The following is a 19,112-nucleotide window of genomic DNA, read 5'->3' on the forward strand; positions in this document are numbered from 1 at the left end:
GTAGTCTTACAGTATCTCAGTGTAAAGAGGAGCAGGGTTTGGGTTCACAGTCATCATATTGCTTCATCATGCAAACTTTAGGAAATTTCTTTCACTGAGGTTAATGGATTACAACAAATACTAAACATTAAAAAACACCTTAGTGTAATATCACGATGACCCCACAAACCACATGCACTAAAATTATCATACTGATGACATCAACAATTTACAGTTAATAACTTTCATGCAGGTAGGGATTATTACAGGACTGTTGTATTAGACTTCATTAGTTTCAGCTTAGTGTAGATCCAACTAATACACTTAAAACAGGATGTGATATTTGAACTATTGACTTCTACATTAAGAAAAAAAAAAATACATGTAAATAACTAATGGTGTATTAAGTTGCAGCAGTAGCTTAAAACAACAAGCCGATCTAAGTCTGTTGCTATGATTATCACTGGTTTACTTTAAACTCTGTCTGGCTTTTATTGTGAAAAACGCTTGGACAGACAGGAAGTGATTCTTCTTCTGACGGAACACTGCCGGAAGTGGTGCAGCAGAAATGGCAGCGACCTTCTCCAGAGCGTGTTCACGTCAGTTTAGTTAATTCACAGAATACAATGTTCATGTCTCGACCTCAGGAAGTGACGGTCCAGTGTTTATAGAGTCCAGCGCAACATCACCGACATGATTTCATTCATCAAGGCCGCTGCGGGCGGACTGACCGGAATCTGCAGATCCTCCGGTCACCGACAAGGTAACGACACTGACACTGTCTGTGCTGTATTTATTCACATATGGGTATATTTAACAGGTAGTGTGCATATGAATAAACACTGAAACACACACATGTAACATAACGCTGTTTGCTCCAATAGACAACAAGTAATCAGATCAATGATATAAGGACATGGAAGGAAACTGTAAAGATAATATTTACCTAACAGTATTATAAGTTGTTAAAGTTGACAAACATACAAAACAAAGAACAAATATCTGGTGCAGTAATTACAAGGCATTCAAAACATGGATTGTAACACAGGCATAATAATATAATATAAACTTTATATTATCCTTGGCGGAGGTTATAACTCATAAGCAGTCATTCTCTCTCTCTGCCGTTCGCTTGAACCGAGTTTTGTTCACATTCAGAAATGTAAACTGAGCTAATTAAGCATTCACACATGACCATTCTGTTTTTGGCTGTTTTTTCCAAACATCATGTCAACGTGTCTGCTGCTCTTTATCCCACAGGTCCTTTGTACAGCTCCTTGAAAGTCCTGGCTGCTGGACTCAAGACGTATGACATCCCACCAGACTTCAGTGGTAATCATTTATCATCTTATCATGTATTTGTTGTTTGTTGTATGTATTTTTGATTTATTGCACAACATAATTACAAGTGTGCATGTCAACAGCGAAGTGGAAACACCACAGAGTTCACAGACACTGTATGTTATTGTTGTTCTCATGTTTCTTTGTTCTTGTGTTTACCTTCGAAGATGTGGTGCTGCCTGAGAAACCTAAACTGAAGTTCATTAACAAGGTGCCCAACTTAAAAAAGGCCAAAAAAGAGATGAAGAAGCTACGTGATATCCAAGGACCGGCGAGGGCAGCAAATACCTTCACTACAGGACAGTACGCTATCGTGGTGAGTCCATTTATTCTCTGTAAACGTGACCGCTGCTCAAAGCATTAAAGTCTATGAAAATTATATACTTTCACCTGATTCATTGATTAAACTGACATTTTGCTCTTCTGCTGTCTCTCTCTCTGATGTTCAGGCCCTGGGCGGGGGCTACCTACACTGGGGTCACATAGAGATGATTCGTCTAACCATCAACCGCAAGATGGATTCCCGGACTACATTTGCCCGGTGGCGCGTCAATGCACCATACAAGCCCCTCACGCGTAAAGGTCTGGGTCAGCGCATGGGTGGAGGAAAGGGAGCCATCGACCACTATGTGACGCCTGTGCGCTACGGTCGTTTAATCGTGGAGGTGGGAGGAAAAGTGGAGCTGGGGGAGGTGCAGCATATCTTGATTGAGGTGGCAAAGAAGCTACCTTTCCCTGCCAAGGTGAGAAAACAAAGACACTATCTACTTTGCCATTTTCTATATTAACAAATGTAGTGTATTCTGAAAGTATTTTAATTTAAGTACTTACGTCTAGAATATATAATTTATTTCTTTTCAACACTATAATTGTAATTAATTTCAACATTTATTACAGTTTATTTTTTTTCTTCCTGGTATTTCTGTGTTAAAATGTTTTATTATTGATGTTTTTCCAGGTCATGAGCAGAGAGAGCCTAGCAGATCTGCATCAGAAGCAGGCTGATATGGAGCAGAACAACCAGAATCCCTGGACCTTTAGACAGATAGTGCGGGGCAACATGCTGGGGATCAGGAAGGTGCTCAGCCCCTTTGACCTGCACAACCACGGACGCTTCACAGGCAAATTTCACATCCCGGGGAGGGTGTGACAGACCTGAGGGACTGGAATCAATAAACTGTCGCACCATCCAGACCACACTGTTGAAGAAGGAATCAACATTTTGGAAACCAGACTTTCTGTCACATTCGTAAAAAACTTTTTTCCATATTTGTTTTGTTTTGGCATCGTTATAAGAGCCATTGTCATTTTGTTAAACAGACACGCTTTCCATTTTTCTGCTTTGAAAAAACAAATAAAATATGTATTTCAGTTTCACATGGTGACTCAAGTATTATGAAAATATTCAATTTGAGTCTTTTTGACTTATCAACTAAATTGACACCAATAAAAAAGCATACAATTGAATAGAAAGTATTTACTTCTGTTTACAAAAAAATACTATCATGACAAAAATTCCCAACTCTGAAGGAACGAATTTCATTAGATGACGAGAGATGCTTATAGCAACAGTTGTCACGGTTACACCTGTATGTGCTCTGTCATTTGTTGTATTTAAAGTAAAATACAACGTGGCATTCAGAGACAGTGGGAAAATAAACATGTACATTTTCAGTTTACAAATGTGGATTTTACCGAACATGTATCGTAAAAAACGTTTGGATATGAGGGTATTGAAATCATTATACCATTGATATAAAGTTGAGTCATATTTGAGCAGGGACAACCCTAGTGTTAATTATAATAATACATTTTATTTATTGGTGCCTTTTACAGAACCCAAGGCCACCTTACAAGACAGTGATAAAAGCAATGTAGCAAAAAGATCAATACAAAAAACAGTGAATAAAACATTATGTAGGTTGGCCAAATGATATATAATAATATTATATACTATATTATACTTGATGTCTCCAGAACGACAGATCTATAATAAAATGTTTTTTAAATAATCTCAATTCCCTTTCAATCCATATTATATTCATGGTGCTCTATGCCCTGACTTTTTCCTCACAGGTAGCGTTTTGGTCCTGGCATGTTAGTGCAGTGGTTACTTTCTAGTGTCATTGAAAGGAGCCATGTTTGTACATGCATCAACGACTTAACATATTCAATTTCATCTTAACATGAGCAGATTGCATTTTTAGCACAAGTGATTAAATGCATTCAGCCTGAGAAGAGGAGCCGCTGCCTGACAAACCTACTCCGGGGCAAGTTGTACCACGGTCCACGCATGCGCGTTATTCGAAAGTAACCGCGAAAAGCAGCTCGGTCTTCGCTCGGTAGCCGCTGCACCAGTGTCGCTTTGTTTACGTTAGCTTAGCTTAGCCGGACGTTAACGTCACGTTACTTTACATCTACGTCCTCGTCCGCTCGCCAGCAGATACAGTATGAAACCTGTACGAGGCTCGAACCGGCCGCCATCGAAAGCTCCTGGTTTAAAACACAAGAGGAAGACGACGGAAGAGACGAAGAAACAACAGACAGCACAACAGACAGCACAACAACAGGTGAGTGTTGACTCGTGTCTGCAGTGTCCTGTCAGTCTGTGGTTGACATGTTAGCTACTGTTGATGCTTCATGGTGTGTTTACTGCAGGACCCGGAGCTCAGGGACGAGAGCAGCCACAGACAAGCAGCACAGAAGAGGAAAGGTAAGAGCAGCTGTCCCAGCAACATGTCCACACAAGACAATAACAAGTAGAATGAAATGGAATATTACACATGTACAATTCTTTATTATAAAGGCAAAGTTGGCTACTTTTTCATTACAGGACTCATAACTTGCTCATATGAAATATATATATTGATATATTTTTTAAACTCCATCATCAACCATGAACAAGAGTGAGGTGAAATATCTGTGTCTCTCAAGGAAAGATAAAAATTGACAAACAGCAAAACATTTGATAAATCTGAGCTTCATCAATTGTTATACGTCCTCACTGTGCATGCACAATTTGTATTATATCAGCATATATTGGACTTTTGTTATATTGATAATGATGAAATTTATATTTTGGTAACAGTTATTATTATTGTTTCCTTGCCCAGCCCTAGGAACAATATGAGATCATGTAGGGTTAATGATGGATCACCTTTCTGGCTTTGGTCCTCAAAGCAAACAAACTCCACTGTTGTTGTCTTTTTTTGTTCTTCTTGTGTCTGGAATAGCTGAAGATTCATCTTCGAATGCAAAGAAAGTCAAAGGACAAAATAACTGGAAGCAGTTGCCACGGTCCACCATCATTTCTCTGGAGAACATAATGGACCTGTCATTGCTGTGAGTTTCAATGCACAACACCTGTGAGGCTCTCGTTGCTACGCTGAAAAGAATTGTTTATTTATTTTGGCTTATTAAATAGATTTGCCTTTCTTTTTTACTTTATTAATTAAAAAAACTTGGATTTGCAGATATCATCTAGCGTGTCAATAAACAGTCTGACTTCTACAACAGAACAGTTTGGACATTCAGGCAAGAGCAAATACAAGACACAAGATTAGGTAGGGAGCCTCTCAAGAGAACATGACCTGTGGGCCTGGTGTGTTACATTGAACGTGTAGCAGTAGGACATCATCCCATTCCTCTGGTCATTTAGATCTCCTCAATCTATATTCAGATGGTGTCTGAGTTGTTCACTATTCCAAATACATATCTTTTTTTATCCTGTCAATCCATCTGAAATATGAAAGACATACAATGCAAGTAAATGGACGAGGTCATTAAGTTTTGTCACACCATTTGTTTTTAGGATGTTAACCTGGTCAAATAAGTCGCCCTCCATCTATTAACACCACAAGACATTTTATGCAAAATTGTCAAAATCTAAATTACAAGGATTACTTTCTTCTCTCTGTGTTATCAGAGCTGTTCTTGCTTTGAAGAGGACAGACAGGAAAGAGAGCCAGGAACATCTGAACCTGATGAAAACCAGGTGAGTAGCAAGTTAAATTGAGACTGACTGATTCCAGTGAAAGTTGATAAATGAACATCAAAATATCATCCCTCCCTTCTCCCCAACCTTGTATTGATGTAAACATCCTTATTTCATAAAAGTGAACAGGAAAAGCGTTGATTGTTTTTTAGTTGTACTTTTGATTTCGCTGATGTATTTCACTTTTTCAGGTTCCTTGCTGAGTGTGCACAGCTCACAGTTCCAGTGCACAAACAAAAAGATTTGAAGAGTTCACATCACCATCACCAGGAGGAGACCAAGAGGGCTGTGGCTGGAAAGTCGAGTTTGAGCAGAGTGGAGGTGAGAAACACGGTCATCTGGAGGGTTTACAGTTCTTTTACGATTATTATGATGAATTGGTTAAATAGAAAATTGATTTGCAGCAGTTTTAACTATCTTTTCTAAAACAAAACAAACAGGTTGGTTTAATTAATCTGTTGGTTGGACAAAATAGGTGATTGGTTTAAACTTGGTAGAATTTTCTTCCTTGTGTTGCGTTGGTGTCTGAGAGTTGATTTTATGTTTTCTTTTTAAGTAAAACATATTGTAAAGTCATAAAGTTTATTGTTAAACGACATCAAAGGAGTCGTTGCCAGCTTTGTAAAACATTATATATGGACTGATTTATCTGGATTTGAAATTTTCACTCCCTAATATCTGTATTGGCTGAGCTCTCATTAATTATGTATTTTATATGTAAGGAAATTGTGTCACATTCTGTCATGTTGTCCTTATTACCAGGAAGACTTGCGGGCAGTGGTCCGTGCTCTGGAGAATGCTGAGGAGCAGACCGTCTCTTTACAGCAGACATGCAGTGCACTGAGAGACCAGGTGGAGGAAGAGGAGGAGAAAGCTAAAGAGGTACGACATAGTGACACAAGCCTACATACAAATATGCTATAGAATGTTTATGTGGCCTGAACTTTTAATACCAGCTGTTAGTATATTATAATACTTCAATGTGTTGCTTTAAACTTGGTGGAGTTCTCAGTTTGAATAGGTTTTTTGTATGCTGCCTGTTTTCATGTCCACACAGGAAACACACATTTTGGACAGGATAATAAAATACCCAATAACTCCCTCAAATATGCAGCTAATATGTGTAAAGATCTGTTTGGACGAGAAATGTTATGTTGTAAAAATCTGTCTTGTGTGTTTGAGATTTGACTTTATTAAATGGGCCATTTCATTACTGTAGGCGTTAGAATTGAAAGGGAAGTGGTTGCATTTCTCTCACCCTGTTTGACATGTGAGTCAGTGAGTCTGAACACATCTTGTCGGTTCAGTTGAACTACTTAAGACACGATGTCTTAGCAGCACGCACAGGAAATATATATCTTTCCACATCAGAGCATTTTTTTCATGTTTGGTAATTATCTCAATTATTCGAGGGAGAGATACAAATATTATGATTTTCTAACACAGAACCTTTCTTCCGGTCTGTTCACACAGATTCTACAGATAAGTAGACAGGGAGTTCTTAACCTTCAACCTCATCTGCCACAAAAAGACAAAACATCATCAGAGGTGAGTGTGAGTAGTGCACAAAACACTCTTTCACAATATCTACTATGTGCTTGACTTGTTCTTATTGATTAATACATGTTATTACTATTTGAGGTATTCATGTTGTTGAGATGTAGTGGAAAGGTCTGAGTCAGCATTTCCTTCCTTGTAACTTCTTTAAACCTGTCTCATGTAAGGCACAGAGATAAAGTGACATCTGGAGCTTTAGGATGTCGTGTTGATCTTATCAACTACTGCCAACCAAAAGTACACCTGCTAGAAGGACACAAATCCATGGTAGTGCTGAATATTTGTTTTTGTTTTCCTCAGACAATGAAAAAGATTATAGCAGACAGTGACTCTGAAGCCACTGCACGAAGACTGGGAGAAATTCTGCAGAAGTCTAAGGCCGTTCAGAACGCACAGGTGCTGCTTCTACACGCACACAAACACGCTGATCGACTGTTCAGCTCCGACTGCAGCACCATCAGTGGTTCACCTTGCTCAGAAGGAACTTAGCCAAGTCTTTCTTTACACCCGTCGGAAAACAATTGTTTGAACAAAGTGTACAGGTGTAAGTATTGTGTACACACACTGTTTGGAGTGTCTGAAAATATAACCTGGTCTCAAAGGAACTCAGTTCCACTTTTTTCAATAAGCAAATTCAGCTCCAACATTACTACCAGTTATTGTAGTGCTACTGACAGCAGTTTTGTAAACCAGAAGATTTTGTTGAAGTTTGTGGAAGTATGTAAATATGAGGGTGGAAGTGACACTTCTCTGCTTGAAATTCATTGAGGTGGCAGTCACACTCTGCTTCTCATCTCCGGTTTCGTGCTTTCACCTCAGGATTCAGTAAATGTTGTATTTGAATTAACATTTACACTAAAGATGCATTTGTTTGTGGTGGAATGAATGTTCAGATATCCAGCTTCATATTCAGCATGCTGTAGAAAAGTATAAACAAACAAGCCTGCAAGTGTTTGTACGATCAGGTGTAATAAAATTATACAATTTAATAAAATCAACATTTTTTTATTAATGTAGACAGAAAATAAATGTAAAGTGCTACCATTCATTTATATTGAAGCCATTTTTTGCACAAATAAAGTCCAGTCTTGGATGCGGTACATTCACAATGTCACAGAAAATCGTGCAACTTCCTCTTAAGCTTGTTTTGCTTTGTCCTCACAGTCATACATTCAGTGGGTCATTCAGTAGGAACAGGTAGCAACGGGTAGGTCGATACGGACCATAGACTGTAAAAAAACGAACAAAAATTGACGTCATAACAGTTCCACAAAAGTGATGCCAAATCGCCTTCATTGCCCCTTGGTGGCTGGCTGAGTTATAGGGCACCCTCCTCCATGTCAGTGGATGGGACATGTACCAAACTATGGTAGTTTTCATACCATTAAAACAGGTGAAATGTCATGACTGACAGCTGAGACTGACTCATGAGTTGTCGTGTGCATGTATCAGCAGGACCTGGAAACCTGTGGTTCATCTTTATATACACTATGATCAGGACCTATTTTAACATAGAAATCTCATACAGGCATAAGTAAATCTGAGTTTCTGTTACATGAATCATACTGAGACGGTACGTGTGAGCTATGATGTAATGTTGTATTGTAAGCACCCATTACTATGGGGACCGGAATCTCTAATATTCTCTCTAAACATGTGGCCTGGGGCCTCATATCTAAGAAGGTGTTTCCTGCCCACAAACCAACATACAAGATGGTTCATGAATTCGTTTGGATTCCAGCTATGACCCTGCCTTCAGCATGTCGCAACAGAAGAGGCATTTTTAGAGTCCTCAGTCATCTGGTTTTACTGACCATGTATCTTCTTGTTCCACGGTAGAGGAATCCAGTGTTTTTCACTGATGAGATGTGTATTTGTCCTTCTGCACTTCACTGTTCACTGTTTTCTTATTCAGGCATCGTCTGTCAGGCAAATCACGAGAGCTGAGCTGTGTTTACCTAAAATGTTGAAATTATGATTTCTGCCAACATCAATCCACGCCTTTAAAACAAACTTTTTAATGCTAATCTCCTGTCAGAAGTGTTTCTTACATGGTGGAATGACACAAGTGGGAGCAGTCAAACTATGATTCAGCCAGAATCACTTCAGATTACAGTCAAATCTGTGCAGCAGGATAATGTCTCCTCTACATATAGGTCACGAGATCCACCAATTTTCCCATCTGCTGGGCCCTTCACACTGATCTGGAAAAGACTGGCCTGAAAATTTCACTCAATTCCTCAAACCTCTTTCTCATCTTTACTCAGCTCCCTTTTTGGATTGGTTATGAGCTATCTGCACTAATGGAGGAATCAACCAATTAAAAGTAACATCTCCATTTTCCACTTTACAAATATGAAAAGCATTTATGTTTTTAACTAACAAAACTACCTAAAACTCACACTGTTGACCCCTCGGTTACATCCGTGAGTTCTTCAGTGACTTCCGTCGTATGGACTCTGTGGAGTCGTCATTGAAAAGTCGCTCAATCGTGGAGACAAGTGAAGCTTTGACAGCCCGGCTTAAGCCTCTGGCAGCAAACACATAGAGCACAGGATTAAGAGCACTCTTGATGTACACCAGGTACAGTGATATGTAAGTGCCAAGTAACGCTCCTCGATGCATTTTGGTCCAATGAGGCTGATTCACGGTCAAGGCTAGCAGGAACCGACAAACAAAATAGGGCACCCAGCAGGTGAGGAAGAGGAGCATGGTGAAAAAGAGCACATGGTACATCCTGGTCATCCTGCGTGCAGTTGAAGGGCTGGAGGAGGTGGGTGTTGAAGGCAGTGCTTGCTGCTGAATGGTGAGTAATACGGCCATGTTACTTCCCAGGAACACGAGCAGGGGCAGGATGAAACCTCCTATTGTCTCTGTGAGAAACAGCCCCATGTTAAAGTCTCCGCTCTCTATGCACTGGTATTTTCCGTTTATTTCCAACAGGACAGCGCTGTGCAAGTAGGGGGCAGACATAATGGTGGCTACCAGCCATAGGAGTCCACAGGCCAGAGGAACAGCCCAGGAAGGCCGTTGCAGTCGAGCCCACACAGGTCTTAGCAGACACAGGCATCGCTCCAGTGCCACAGCACAGAGAAGGAAGGCGGAGGCGTACAGCCCCAGGCCTCGCAGGAATATGATGAGGTGGCAGAAGACACGACCAAACGGCCAGCTGTAGTTGTGAGCTATGTAGCCCAACATGAGTGGGGTCCGCAGGAGAAGCACCAGGTCAGCTACGGCCAGGTTCAGTACATAAATACGGAAGCTGCTGGCGGCACGCGTCTGCTCACCACTGCCTCTGCGCTTCAAGTGGCTGTGACGCTGCATTCCAAGTGCCCAGACCACCAGCCCATTCAGAGAGATGCCCACCTGGAGGAGCCAAGAGAAGCAGCAGGACTTTAGACTCCGATGACTTTAAAAGAATCAGTTTGACTTTAACAGGACTGAGCTCATTTGTTCCCTTGGAAAGAGTTAGATGAGACGATCAACAGGACTCTCATGTCTGTTCAATAGATATTAAACTACAAAGGAAGTTAGCTTAGCTTAGCATAGAGGCTGGAAACAGATGGAAAATGCTAGCCTGGCTTTGTCGAAATAATAACATCTGACGATCTGGCACAACCTAATGTTCATTAATAAACATGTTATATGTTTTCTTTGAAATCGGATCAACAGAAGTGTAAGAAGTTGTGGTTTTATTCGGCATGTGCAAGAAATAGTCTTAGCATTTCTCCTAAAAGCTATTTATTTAAAAGATGTTAAGAGCAACGGCAAGACTTTTCTACCCAGTAACATTGTTGCACGTTTAAAAAAAAATCCCCAAAACCCATAAACTATCTGTGTTTTCAGCTCTACGTCCAATAGCAGGGTACAATTTTTAATGGAGCCACCAAGAATTTCTCACCAGAAAGATGAGCAGTGTCGCTGTGATCTGGATTCCCCTGATGGCCTCTGCTTGCCAAGAGCTGCTGGAGATGTTGGGGCTGGTCAGGGGCTGGTTCACTCCATTGACAGGAAACTGTGTCCCATTCATGTTAGCCATTGACGTGACGTGAACCTGGAGACGAGGCTGAAACGCAAGAGGCATATATTTAATGGATTTCTTTTTTTTTCTTTAAAAATTTCACTTAAAATATGAAACATTACAGCGTAAAAGCAACTTAGCATTTATGAAGATGGAAATGTGCAACCTGCATGAGGAGGTTATTTTTTCATCTGCGGTTGTTTGTTATGTGGCCGGATTATGCAAAAACTAGTGGACAGATTACCAAATTACCCTGTTGTTGGTCAGAGAAAACCCATTCAATTTTGGTGCTGATCCAACCAATTTATTTCACTTTCTCGAGATGGGATAGTTTTTGTGACCTTCTCAAAAAATGAACAGTTGAAAATGTGTGCAGATGTTGGTTAATGATCCGGATTTTGTGAATCAAAATTCATATTTACACTACCGTTCAAAAGTTTGGGGTCACCCAGACAATTTCGTGTTTTCCTGGCCACTCCATTACAGACAGCATACCAGCTGCCTGCTTCTTCCCTAAATAGTTCTTGCATAATGTTGAGGTGTGCTTTGGGTCATTGTCCTGTTGTAGGAGGAAATTGGCTCCAATCAAGCGCTATCCACAGGGTATGGCATGGCGTTGCAAAATGGAGTGATAGCCTTCCTTATTTAAAATCCCTTTTACCTTGTACAAATCTCCCACTTTACCAGCACCAAAGCAACCCCAGACCATCACATTACCTCCACCATGCTTGACAGATGGCGTCAGGCACTCTTCCAGCATCTTTTCACCTGTTCTGCGTCTCACAAATGTTCTTCTGTGTGATCCAAACACCTCAAACTTTGATTCGTCTGTCCATAACACTTTTTTCCAATCTTCCTCTGTCCAATGTCTGTGTTCTTTTGCCCATATCAATCTTTTCTTTTTATTGGCCAGTCTCAGATATGGCTTTTTCTTTGCCACTCTGCCTAGAAGGCCAGCATCCCGGCGTCGCCTCTTCACTGTAGACGTTGACACTGGCGTTTTGCGGGTACCATTTAAAGAAGCTGCCAGTTGAGGACCTGTGAGGCGTCTATTTCTCAAACTAGAGACTCTAATATACTTGTCTTCTTGCTGAGTTGTGCACCGGGGCCTCCCACTTCTCTTTCTACTCTGGTTAGAGCCCGTTTGTGCTGTTCTCTGAAGGGAGTAGTACACACCGCAATTTCTCGCATGGAATAGCCTTCATTTCTAAGAAGAAGAATAGACTGGCGAGTTTCACACGAAAGTTCTCTTTTTCTGGCCATTTTGAGAGTATAATCGAACCCACAAATGTGATGCTCCAGATACTCAACTAGCTCAAAGGAAGGCCAGTTTTATAGCTTCTCTCACCAGCAAAACAGTTTTTAAATCAGTCATTTACCACATTAACAATGTATAGAGTGTATTTCTGATTAATTTAATGTTATCTTCATTGAAAAAAACAGTGCTTTTCTTTGAAAAATAAGGAAATTTCTAAGTGACCCCAAACTTTTGAACGGTAGTGTATATGGGGGTGATCTTTATTGTACAGTGCCAAATATTCCTTTCGACTATATCAGATAATTTATATTTTGCCTGCAATAAATAACAGTTTGAGTTCTGCAAGTTCCTGTCCAGCTACAAATATGGATTTCATTTGTGTCGGTTGCCTAAAACTTGGACAGGCTTATGTCGAAATCACACAGACCACAGACATCCTTCAAACTTTTGACACAGTGAATAATGTGAGTTTAGCAATGCAACCTGTGGCTTTGCAGCATGTCTGCATACAGACAGATAACAATAAAATACAATACTACGTGCTTACTCTCGTGCTGTAGAAAATGGAATAGATAACCAAACAAGGAGCAGCTTTTTGCTCTTAAAAAGGTCAAGTCCCCACAATGTCAAAACACGCACTCACCCACAGAGCAACCAGGTGTTGTATTAGCAGTAATGAAGAGAAAGGAATCTGATTTTGTCCCCTGCAGGCTCTGCTGCCCCGGGGCCCTGAGTGAGTGCACATCTAGACTGAGCCTGTTTGTTTGCAGCTGGGGTGACATCAGCATTCAAGCTGATAACACACCTGTGTTAATCAACCCCTCCTTTGGTCTCCAAACAGAAGCAGCGCTCACCCGTACCAAAGTAACTGATAGCAGTTGTGGTGTTCAGTGATTGAAAGCTCGTGAAATTCAGATTTCTAGTATCAGCGGGGAGATCAATACGTTTAGGAAACAGGATTTACAGAATCAGTGTCTTGTAAATTTAAAGAGTTTGCTTCTTACCTCCTTCGTTGTCCTTGTGTGTTGGAGAAACGGCGCAGGAGACAGAGAGAGGTGTGCCCACTGGCTGCTATTAGATCATTGTCACCACCTCCCTCGTTCTCGCTCTTTCTTTCCTGTGTGTGATTGCAACACCCAAGCCTTCCTAAGAACGTATCTGCAAACATCAGAAACACTTAATCATGTTAGTTTTCAGCCAATGAAAAGCCAATTCCTGTGTCCAAACTGATTTGCATCAGCACACATTAACTATAACAGCATAAAAGGCAAAGAGAACAAAGTTATACATTAAACTGATGATTCATTCAACTATTTAAAATGTTGTAATAAAACATCCATGTTCTCCAGGTTACTACTTTATTCCTCTGCTTGTTTCTGTGGATACTCTGACATACATTTCCATAAAGAATCCTCATATAAATTTCCAGATTAGACACTTTTGCTCTGTAGATATAAAATCTGACGGGAAGAACTGGGAGGAAGGGGGAGTAAAATGCGGCAAATGTCCCCCAGTTGCCCTCAAACTGACAATGCTCCAATTACATGATCGGCATCTTAAAACCCATGACACCTTTATACCTCATCATTTGTTTCTAACATTTTCCACAAACTTTTTTAATGTTTTCTGTCTGTGCTTTGCTGCTTTGTCTGTGGGAAGCTTAGTTTTGCAACAATGGCAAAAGGAACATCAGAGAAGCAACATGTGTTTTTCAACACTGGAAAAATATAAAAGGTGCTGGATGATACAATAAACAAAGTAGCCACACACCGGGCTATTTTTAACTGCAGTTTAAAACCGTACGTGTTTTAAAACAATAGCATCTAGTCGAGCACACAGCTGTGGTTTCTACTTCTGCAAGTTGTGGTGTAACAGCCTGACCTAAGTTTGACAGAAGTAACAGAGCAAACAGTGACTCAAGATCTCCAGTTCGATTCCCAATACAGCTTGAACTTTCTTATTGGTCGATAAAGATGCTGCTGGCACCAAAACACTTTCCTGAAAACACACACGTGTATGATGTTTGGATAGAAGTGCGTTTTTGGGTTGTGTAGACACGAAAGCACTGTTCTAGACGCCTGTTGGCAGCTGCCACTTAAACTATTGAAGTCTGTATGTCAAACCTTCAAAGCATTAGCGGTATAGATAATTGAAAACCCAAAGAAGAAAAATTTAACTTAAACTGGTCCGTAATATAAACTTTAATTTAAACAAAGGAAAAATTCTTAAAACAGCAGGGAGCTGCAGTTTTTAATATCTGTTACTCAAAGTTGAATGAGTATATTTATAGACACACATTTTGTGGGTATGGAATTTATTGACTATAAGAAAAGTTAAGATGTCACCAAACCTAACATGTTTTGAAGTCTCTTTCTTTGAAGTCTGCTCTGTTGTGATGGTAAGACACGCCCTGTGCGAGGTTGTTACACTGAGGATGCAATTGTGGATTTTCACCAACAGATGACAGTGCTGCTCATTCGGTGAGAGGAGGCGCCAATATCTGTCTTCATGTGTCTTTCAGGGATGACGTGCTTTTTTTCTAATTGGCTACAATTTGTATGTGAGTGAAGTGAAACATGACTTTAATTACATGAGCAGCTTTAAGGGATTTTTGTGTTTTCCAGAATGAATAACAATGACGACATTTGATACATTTCTTTCACATGTCTGTATAGTGAGAACTTTCAAGCTTTTTGTTTATAAAGAATATGTTTCTAATTCATACAAATACAAACAGAAGATTAGATTTAGATTATTATCACATATATAGATTTTTATACTAAACATATTTATATTTTCTATAATAATACATATTTCTTGTATCATTTTCCATTAATTACCTCATCTGTTTCCAAAAATAGAACTGCAATTTCTTTATCTGTATCCATTTTGCCGTTAGTTCTACCTTTGAGCCGTAGAAATGACTATTAATAAATTACAAAGCTAAATAATTTTCCTGGAATGGAAGTGGAGACATTTTCAATTTTTTAGAACTTAAGCAGGGTTGATTACCAATTTATTGTGATACGTTTAAATAGGGAGCAGTTCAATTTTGAAACGATTGCTTGTGTGTGGGAGACGTCAGACTGTCTGAATTAAGGGTTTATGCACATGTTCATGTTCCTACACCACATTTTCTGTGAAATGTGTTTATATTGTTTTAATCATTAACAAAAACTAATTAGTAGTCCCTCAACATTAGTTACAGATTGAAGAACCTGTGAGGATCCCAAACATTTATTTCTTATGAATATAAACTTTTACAGATGCAGTGTGGAGGTCACTTAAGGACACTGAGCTGATGTCTTTCAAACACAGAGATCTGTCTTAAACATAATCGGAAGCAGTTGAAATGTCATGACAACTAATTTTAATGAAGCGCAAGTGACAAAACCTCAGCATGATCTTGAAACGTATAAGGTACATACATGTTAAATGAATGAGTAAATATGTATTTTATGAATATTGAACATGATTCGTGTCATCTACAGGTTTCACATTAATTCATAGACTTGATTTTCTTTTGATAAAAGACATTTCCAGTTGTAATGACACTAGTTTGTGTTTTGAAATAATTGTAATGTGTGAAGTGATGACTGTGATTTATGGATGGACTGTTCAAAGTCAATACAAAACTTCTTTCTGTCTTTCTTTCTTTCTTATTGATTTTTATATTCACATAATGAGATTAATCCCTTGACACACGTCTGGATGACTTAAAATATTATAAAATGTTTGTATCATAGGAATTAAACTTGAGTTTTAGGATGATACCAGAGGGAGGATTGAGGAGGAGTTTGTCATTTCCGTTTAATGAAAAAATAAACAATAGCTGTCTAAATACGATGGAGGATGCAAATTGAATAGAAGTAAATTCAGGTCAAGGGGCATTTATGTTTATTTCTTCCTCAGCATCATCACCCCAAGAGCGGTTCCCTCTTTTTCTATTTATACTTTGCTTTAACATGTGGAAGACCCTTAAAAAAAAGAGAGTAAACAATACAGGATGTGAGACCCGTAACAAAATAGATTCCAGCCCTGACTTTGGAGGTACAATGGGAAATTTTAGATTCTGGGACAGAGCAAAGAGACGCGCCTGAAATTATGGAAAAAGGGAGGGTGAATTATGTATTTTAGTGTTTCACATAATTTGTTAGACAAAAATACTTTTCCTTAGTCTTTAGACAATAAAGCCAGTTTACCATACAAACCTATTATGTCTGCAATATATAATCAATATGGGAGTTACTGACAAATCTTCAAAAAAGCAAACAACCTAATACATCAATAAAGAAAAAGAAGTGATGTTTTGTTGTGCAGGCAGTATTTAAATTAACAGTCTGACAAGTAGATTGAAGATTTTCATGAAACCAATCACGACTACTTTCAATAAACCGAATTTGAGAAGTGTGTATGAATATTTAAAGTCGCTTTGTGGAATTTAACAAGTGTCGGTCTTTCCACCTCTGCTGCTCGCCCACACTTCCTGAAAATCGGCTAATTATAGACGCTGGGGTTTTGATCGGGGTAAACCAAATCTTTTTTGAACATAGTGTTTATCGAGGTATAAGTTGTTTAATGTTTTGCAGTAAACTGAGCGCTGATGGTTTGAGACAGATGTTGTAAGGATATTAAAATAAGATATATCTGCCAAAGAAACAACAACCTCAGTCTGTGTCAAGTCTGAAATTTTCCCACGTGGTGCCACATATATCACACTTTGACGACACACAGACTTCGGCATCGAGAGCTGGAAATGTTATCAGATCATATCAGCTGTATGTCTGTCGGGCCTCTCATGCGTATCCCACATATGACAGGAAAGCATGACAGGCCCTTGCGTTGCCCACGTGGAAACACTGAAACGGAGATCTGCGCTGAAGAAACGTACAGAAAAAGAAAGTTGTTTTTTTTCCTGCTTTCATCACGCAAAAATCATTTTGCTTTAATGTACAAACTTTCTCGCTGGTTTTCGTTTCTGGTTTCCTTTGCTGTAGCTCAGAAAATAATAGAAAGTAGGTGAGGTTGTGAGTGAAGGTGACGATAGTGATGAGCATCCGTCTCTGTCAAAATTTGACGTCACTTTAAGAAGATTAAAATCTGCTTTCCTCTTAACACCGACATATGATATTAGTTCCCCATTCAGGTGAAGGTTAGACATTTACATTTTAAATGTTTTAATTGATTAAATCAATCAATCAAATTGTATTTGTATAGCCCATATTCACAAATCACAATTTGTCTCATAGGGCTTAAAGGGATAGGGCACCCAAAAATGAAAATGCACTCATTATCTACTCACCAATATGCCGATGGAGGGGTTGGCGAAGTGTTTGAGTCCACAAAACACTTTTTGGAGCCAAATCCAATCAAATTTAAGTAAATGGTGACCACTTTTTCAAACGTAAAAAAACCCATTAAATGCCTCCATACTGCTCCTGAAGAACCTGTGAGGATCCCAAACGTTTATTTCTTATGGATATAAACTTCTACAGATGCAGTGTGGAGGTCATTTAAGGACACGGCATAATTTTGAGCCGATGTCTTTCAAACACAGAGATCTGTCACATTAAGTCTTAAACAGAATCGGAAGCAGTTGAATTGTTGTCATGACAACAAATTTTAATGAAACATATAAGGTACATACATGTTACATGAATGTGTACTCAAACACTTCACCCACCCCTCCATCAGCATAGTGGTGAGTAGATAATGAATGAATTTTCATTTTTCAGTGAACTATCGCTTAAATCCTCAACAAGAGTAAGGAAAACGGCCAAAAAAAACCTTTTAACACTAATGAAAGGGTCTTCTCATCAGCAGGGAAACTTCTAAAAGCACAACTTCCCTAAATTTGTAATGTATAAGCAGAAGAGACAGACAGAAAGAAGAGAATCACATTTGAAGCTTCCTCAGCTGGCATATTACACATTGTGAATTTCCAGCATGTGAAGAGGGGGGGTCCCTGCCACGCTGTGCTTTTCCCCCACCTCCTCATATACTCCTTTTCCTTTTAAATACTTCATCATTGATCTGTCTGTTCTAAAGTGTTTCCTCTTCAGCACACACACGGGAATGCGACGTATATATGAGCAAGTCCGGCGAGTGAGATGCAAGCAAGGGGTTTGCGTGAAGTGCAGCCAGCAAGTGGGGGGAGGGGGATAGGTAGTGAGAATGGACGGGGAGGCACCGAGTGTACTCAGAAACAGACCAGTATGACTTGGTTACTGGGTTACCACAAGCAAACACTGCCGGCAATACGATTCTGTGCCAAGTTTACAGACAACACAAGAGATGTTGATGAGGATAGTTTGTAGGATCACAGTCATTTAGTGGAAAAGGGTCTCGTTGAAAATCCCCCATGAGGACACTCCCATAACTGGCAATCAGAAATCCAATTCATTTCATGAGCCTGCACAGTCATAACGTTCAGTCACTGTACATGTGGCTTGATAAGAATTGCTTGTTTAATATTTGTGTGAAACATTACTTATAAAATGTACATATTTTAAAATGTTTAAAGACTTTAACTAAAATATCTGTTTATGTCCACCGACACTAATAACGTTTCCTCTTACGCCTGCAGAAATGTTGTCATTTGTCATTTTTAAACATTTATTTCTATGACCATAGGAAAGACTGTAAATATGACATAACCCCTATTCCTCAGATACAGTGTTTGTTTAGTGCTAAATGTGAGCATGCTAAGTACGCTTGACTATCATTGTGAACATCAGGCTGATATTAGCAGTATATAACGACCTTAGAGAGCTGCTAGCATGGCCAGTGGTTCGATCATCTAAATTGTACGAATTGTTGTAGAATGGGCGTTATTTATTTTAATACTTTATATTTAAATCGGAAGCGGTTCCTCTCTACGGAGGCAGCCATGTTTTTTTTTACAGTAGACTGGACAAACTAAACACCTTTTGGAGTTTTTATGACAACCGAAGGCTACCACG

The 19,112-nt window shown here is 39.4% G+C and overlaps 3 protein-coding genes across 4 annotated transcripts; 2 read left to right on the forward strand and 1 right to left on the reverse strand.

The window, feature by feature from the left end:
- Nucleotides 1-516: 516 nt before the first annotated feature.
- mrpl16 (mitochondrial ribosomal protein L16) lies at nt 517-2,697 on the forward strand. Its single transcript, XM_035164739.1, has 5 exons — nt 517-742; nt 1,240-1,311; nt 1,488-1,636; nt 1,770-2,063; nt 2,279-2,697. Exons 1-5 carry the CDS (start codon nt 673-675, stop codon nt 2,468-2,470), a joined length of 777 nt encoding a protein of 258 aa, XP_035020630.1. The 5' UTR covers nt 517-672; the 3' UTR covers nt 2,471-2,697.
- Nucleotides 2,698-3,611: 914 nt separating this feature from the next.
- On the forward strand, nt 3,612-7,865 carry LOC118114019 (centromere protein Q). The gene is made up of 8 exons (XM_035164209.2): nt 3,612-3,890; nt 3,979-4,033; nt 4,554-4,662; nt 5,246-5,314; nt 5,506-5,635; nt 6,077-6,196; nt 6,788-6,862; nt 7,172-7,865. The coding sequence occupies exons 1-8, from the start codon at nt 3,771-3,773 to the stop codon at nt 7,358-7,360; spliced, it is 867 nt and encodes a 288-aa protein (XP_035020100.1). The 5' UTR covers nt 3,612-3,770; the 3' UTR covers nt 7,361-7,865.
- Nucleotides 7,861-13,209, reverse strand: LOC118114006 (C3a anaphylatoxin chemotactic receptor). Of its 2 annotated transcripts, none has more exons than XM_035164201.2 (3): nt 13,155-13,209; nt 10,773-10,937; nt 7,861-10,237 (listed from the first exon to the last, which is right to left on the reverse strand). In XM_035164201.2, the coding sequence occupies exons 2-3, from the start codon at nt 10,908-10,910 to the stop codon at nt 9,290-9,292; spliced, it is 1,086 nt and encodes a 361-aa protein (XP_035020092.2). In that variant the 5' UTR covers nt 10,911-10,937; nt 13,155-13,209; the 3' UTR covers nt 7,861-9,289. The 2 variants fall into 2 exon arrangements, with proteins under 2 accessions (XP_035020092.2, XP_035020083.2); XM_035164192.2 differs by lacking the exon at nt 13,155-13,209 and adding an exon at nt 12,794-12,922.
- Nucleotides 13,210-19,112: the final 5,903 nt, after the last annotated feature.

Source organism: Hippoglossus stenolepis, chromosome 1 (genome assembly GCF_022539355.2).
Source record: "Hippoglossus stenolepis isolate QCI-W04-F060 chromosome 1, HSTE1.2, whole genome shotgun sequence".
NCBI classification, from domain to species: Eukaryota; Metazoa; Chordata; class Actinopteri; order Pleuronectiformes; family Pleuronectidae; genus Hippoglossus; species Hippoglossus stenolepis.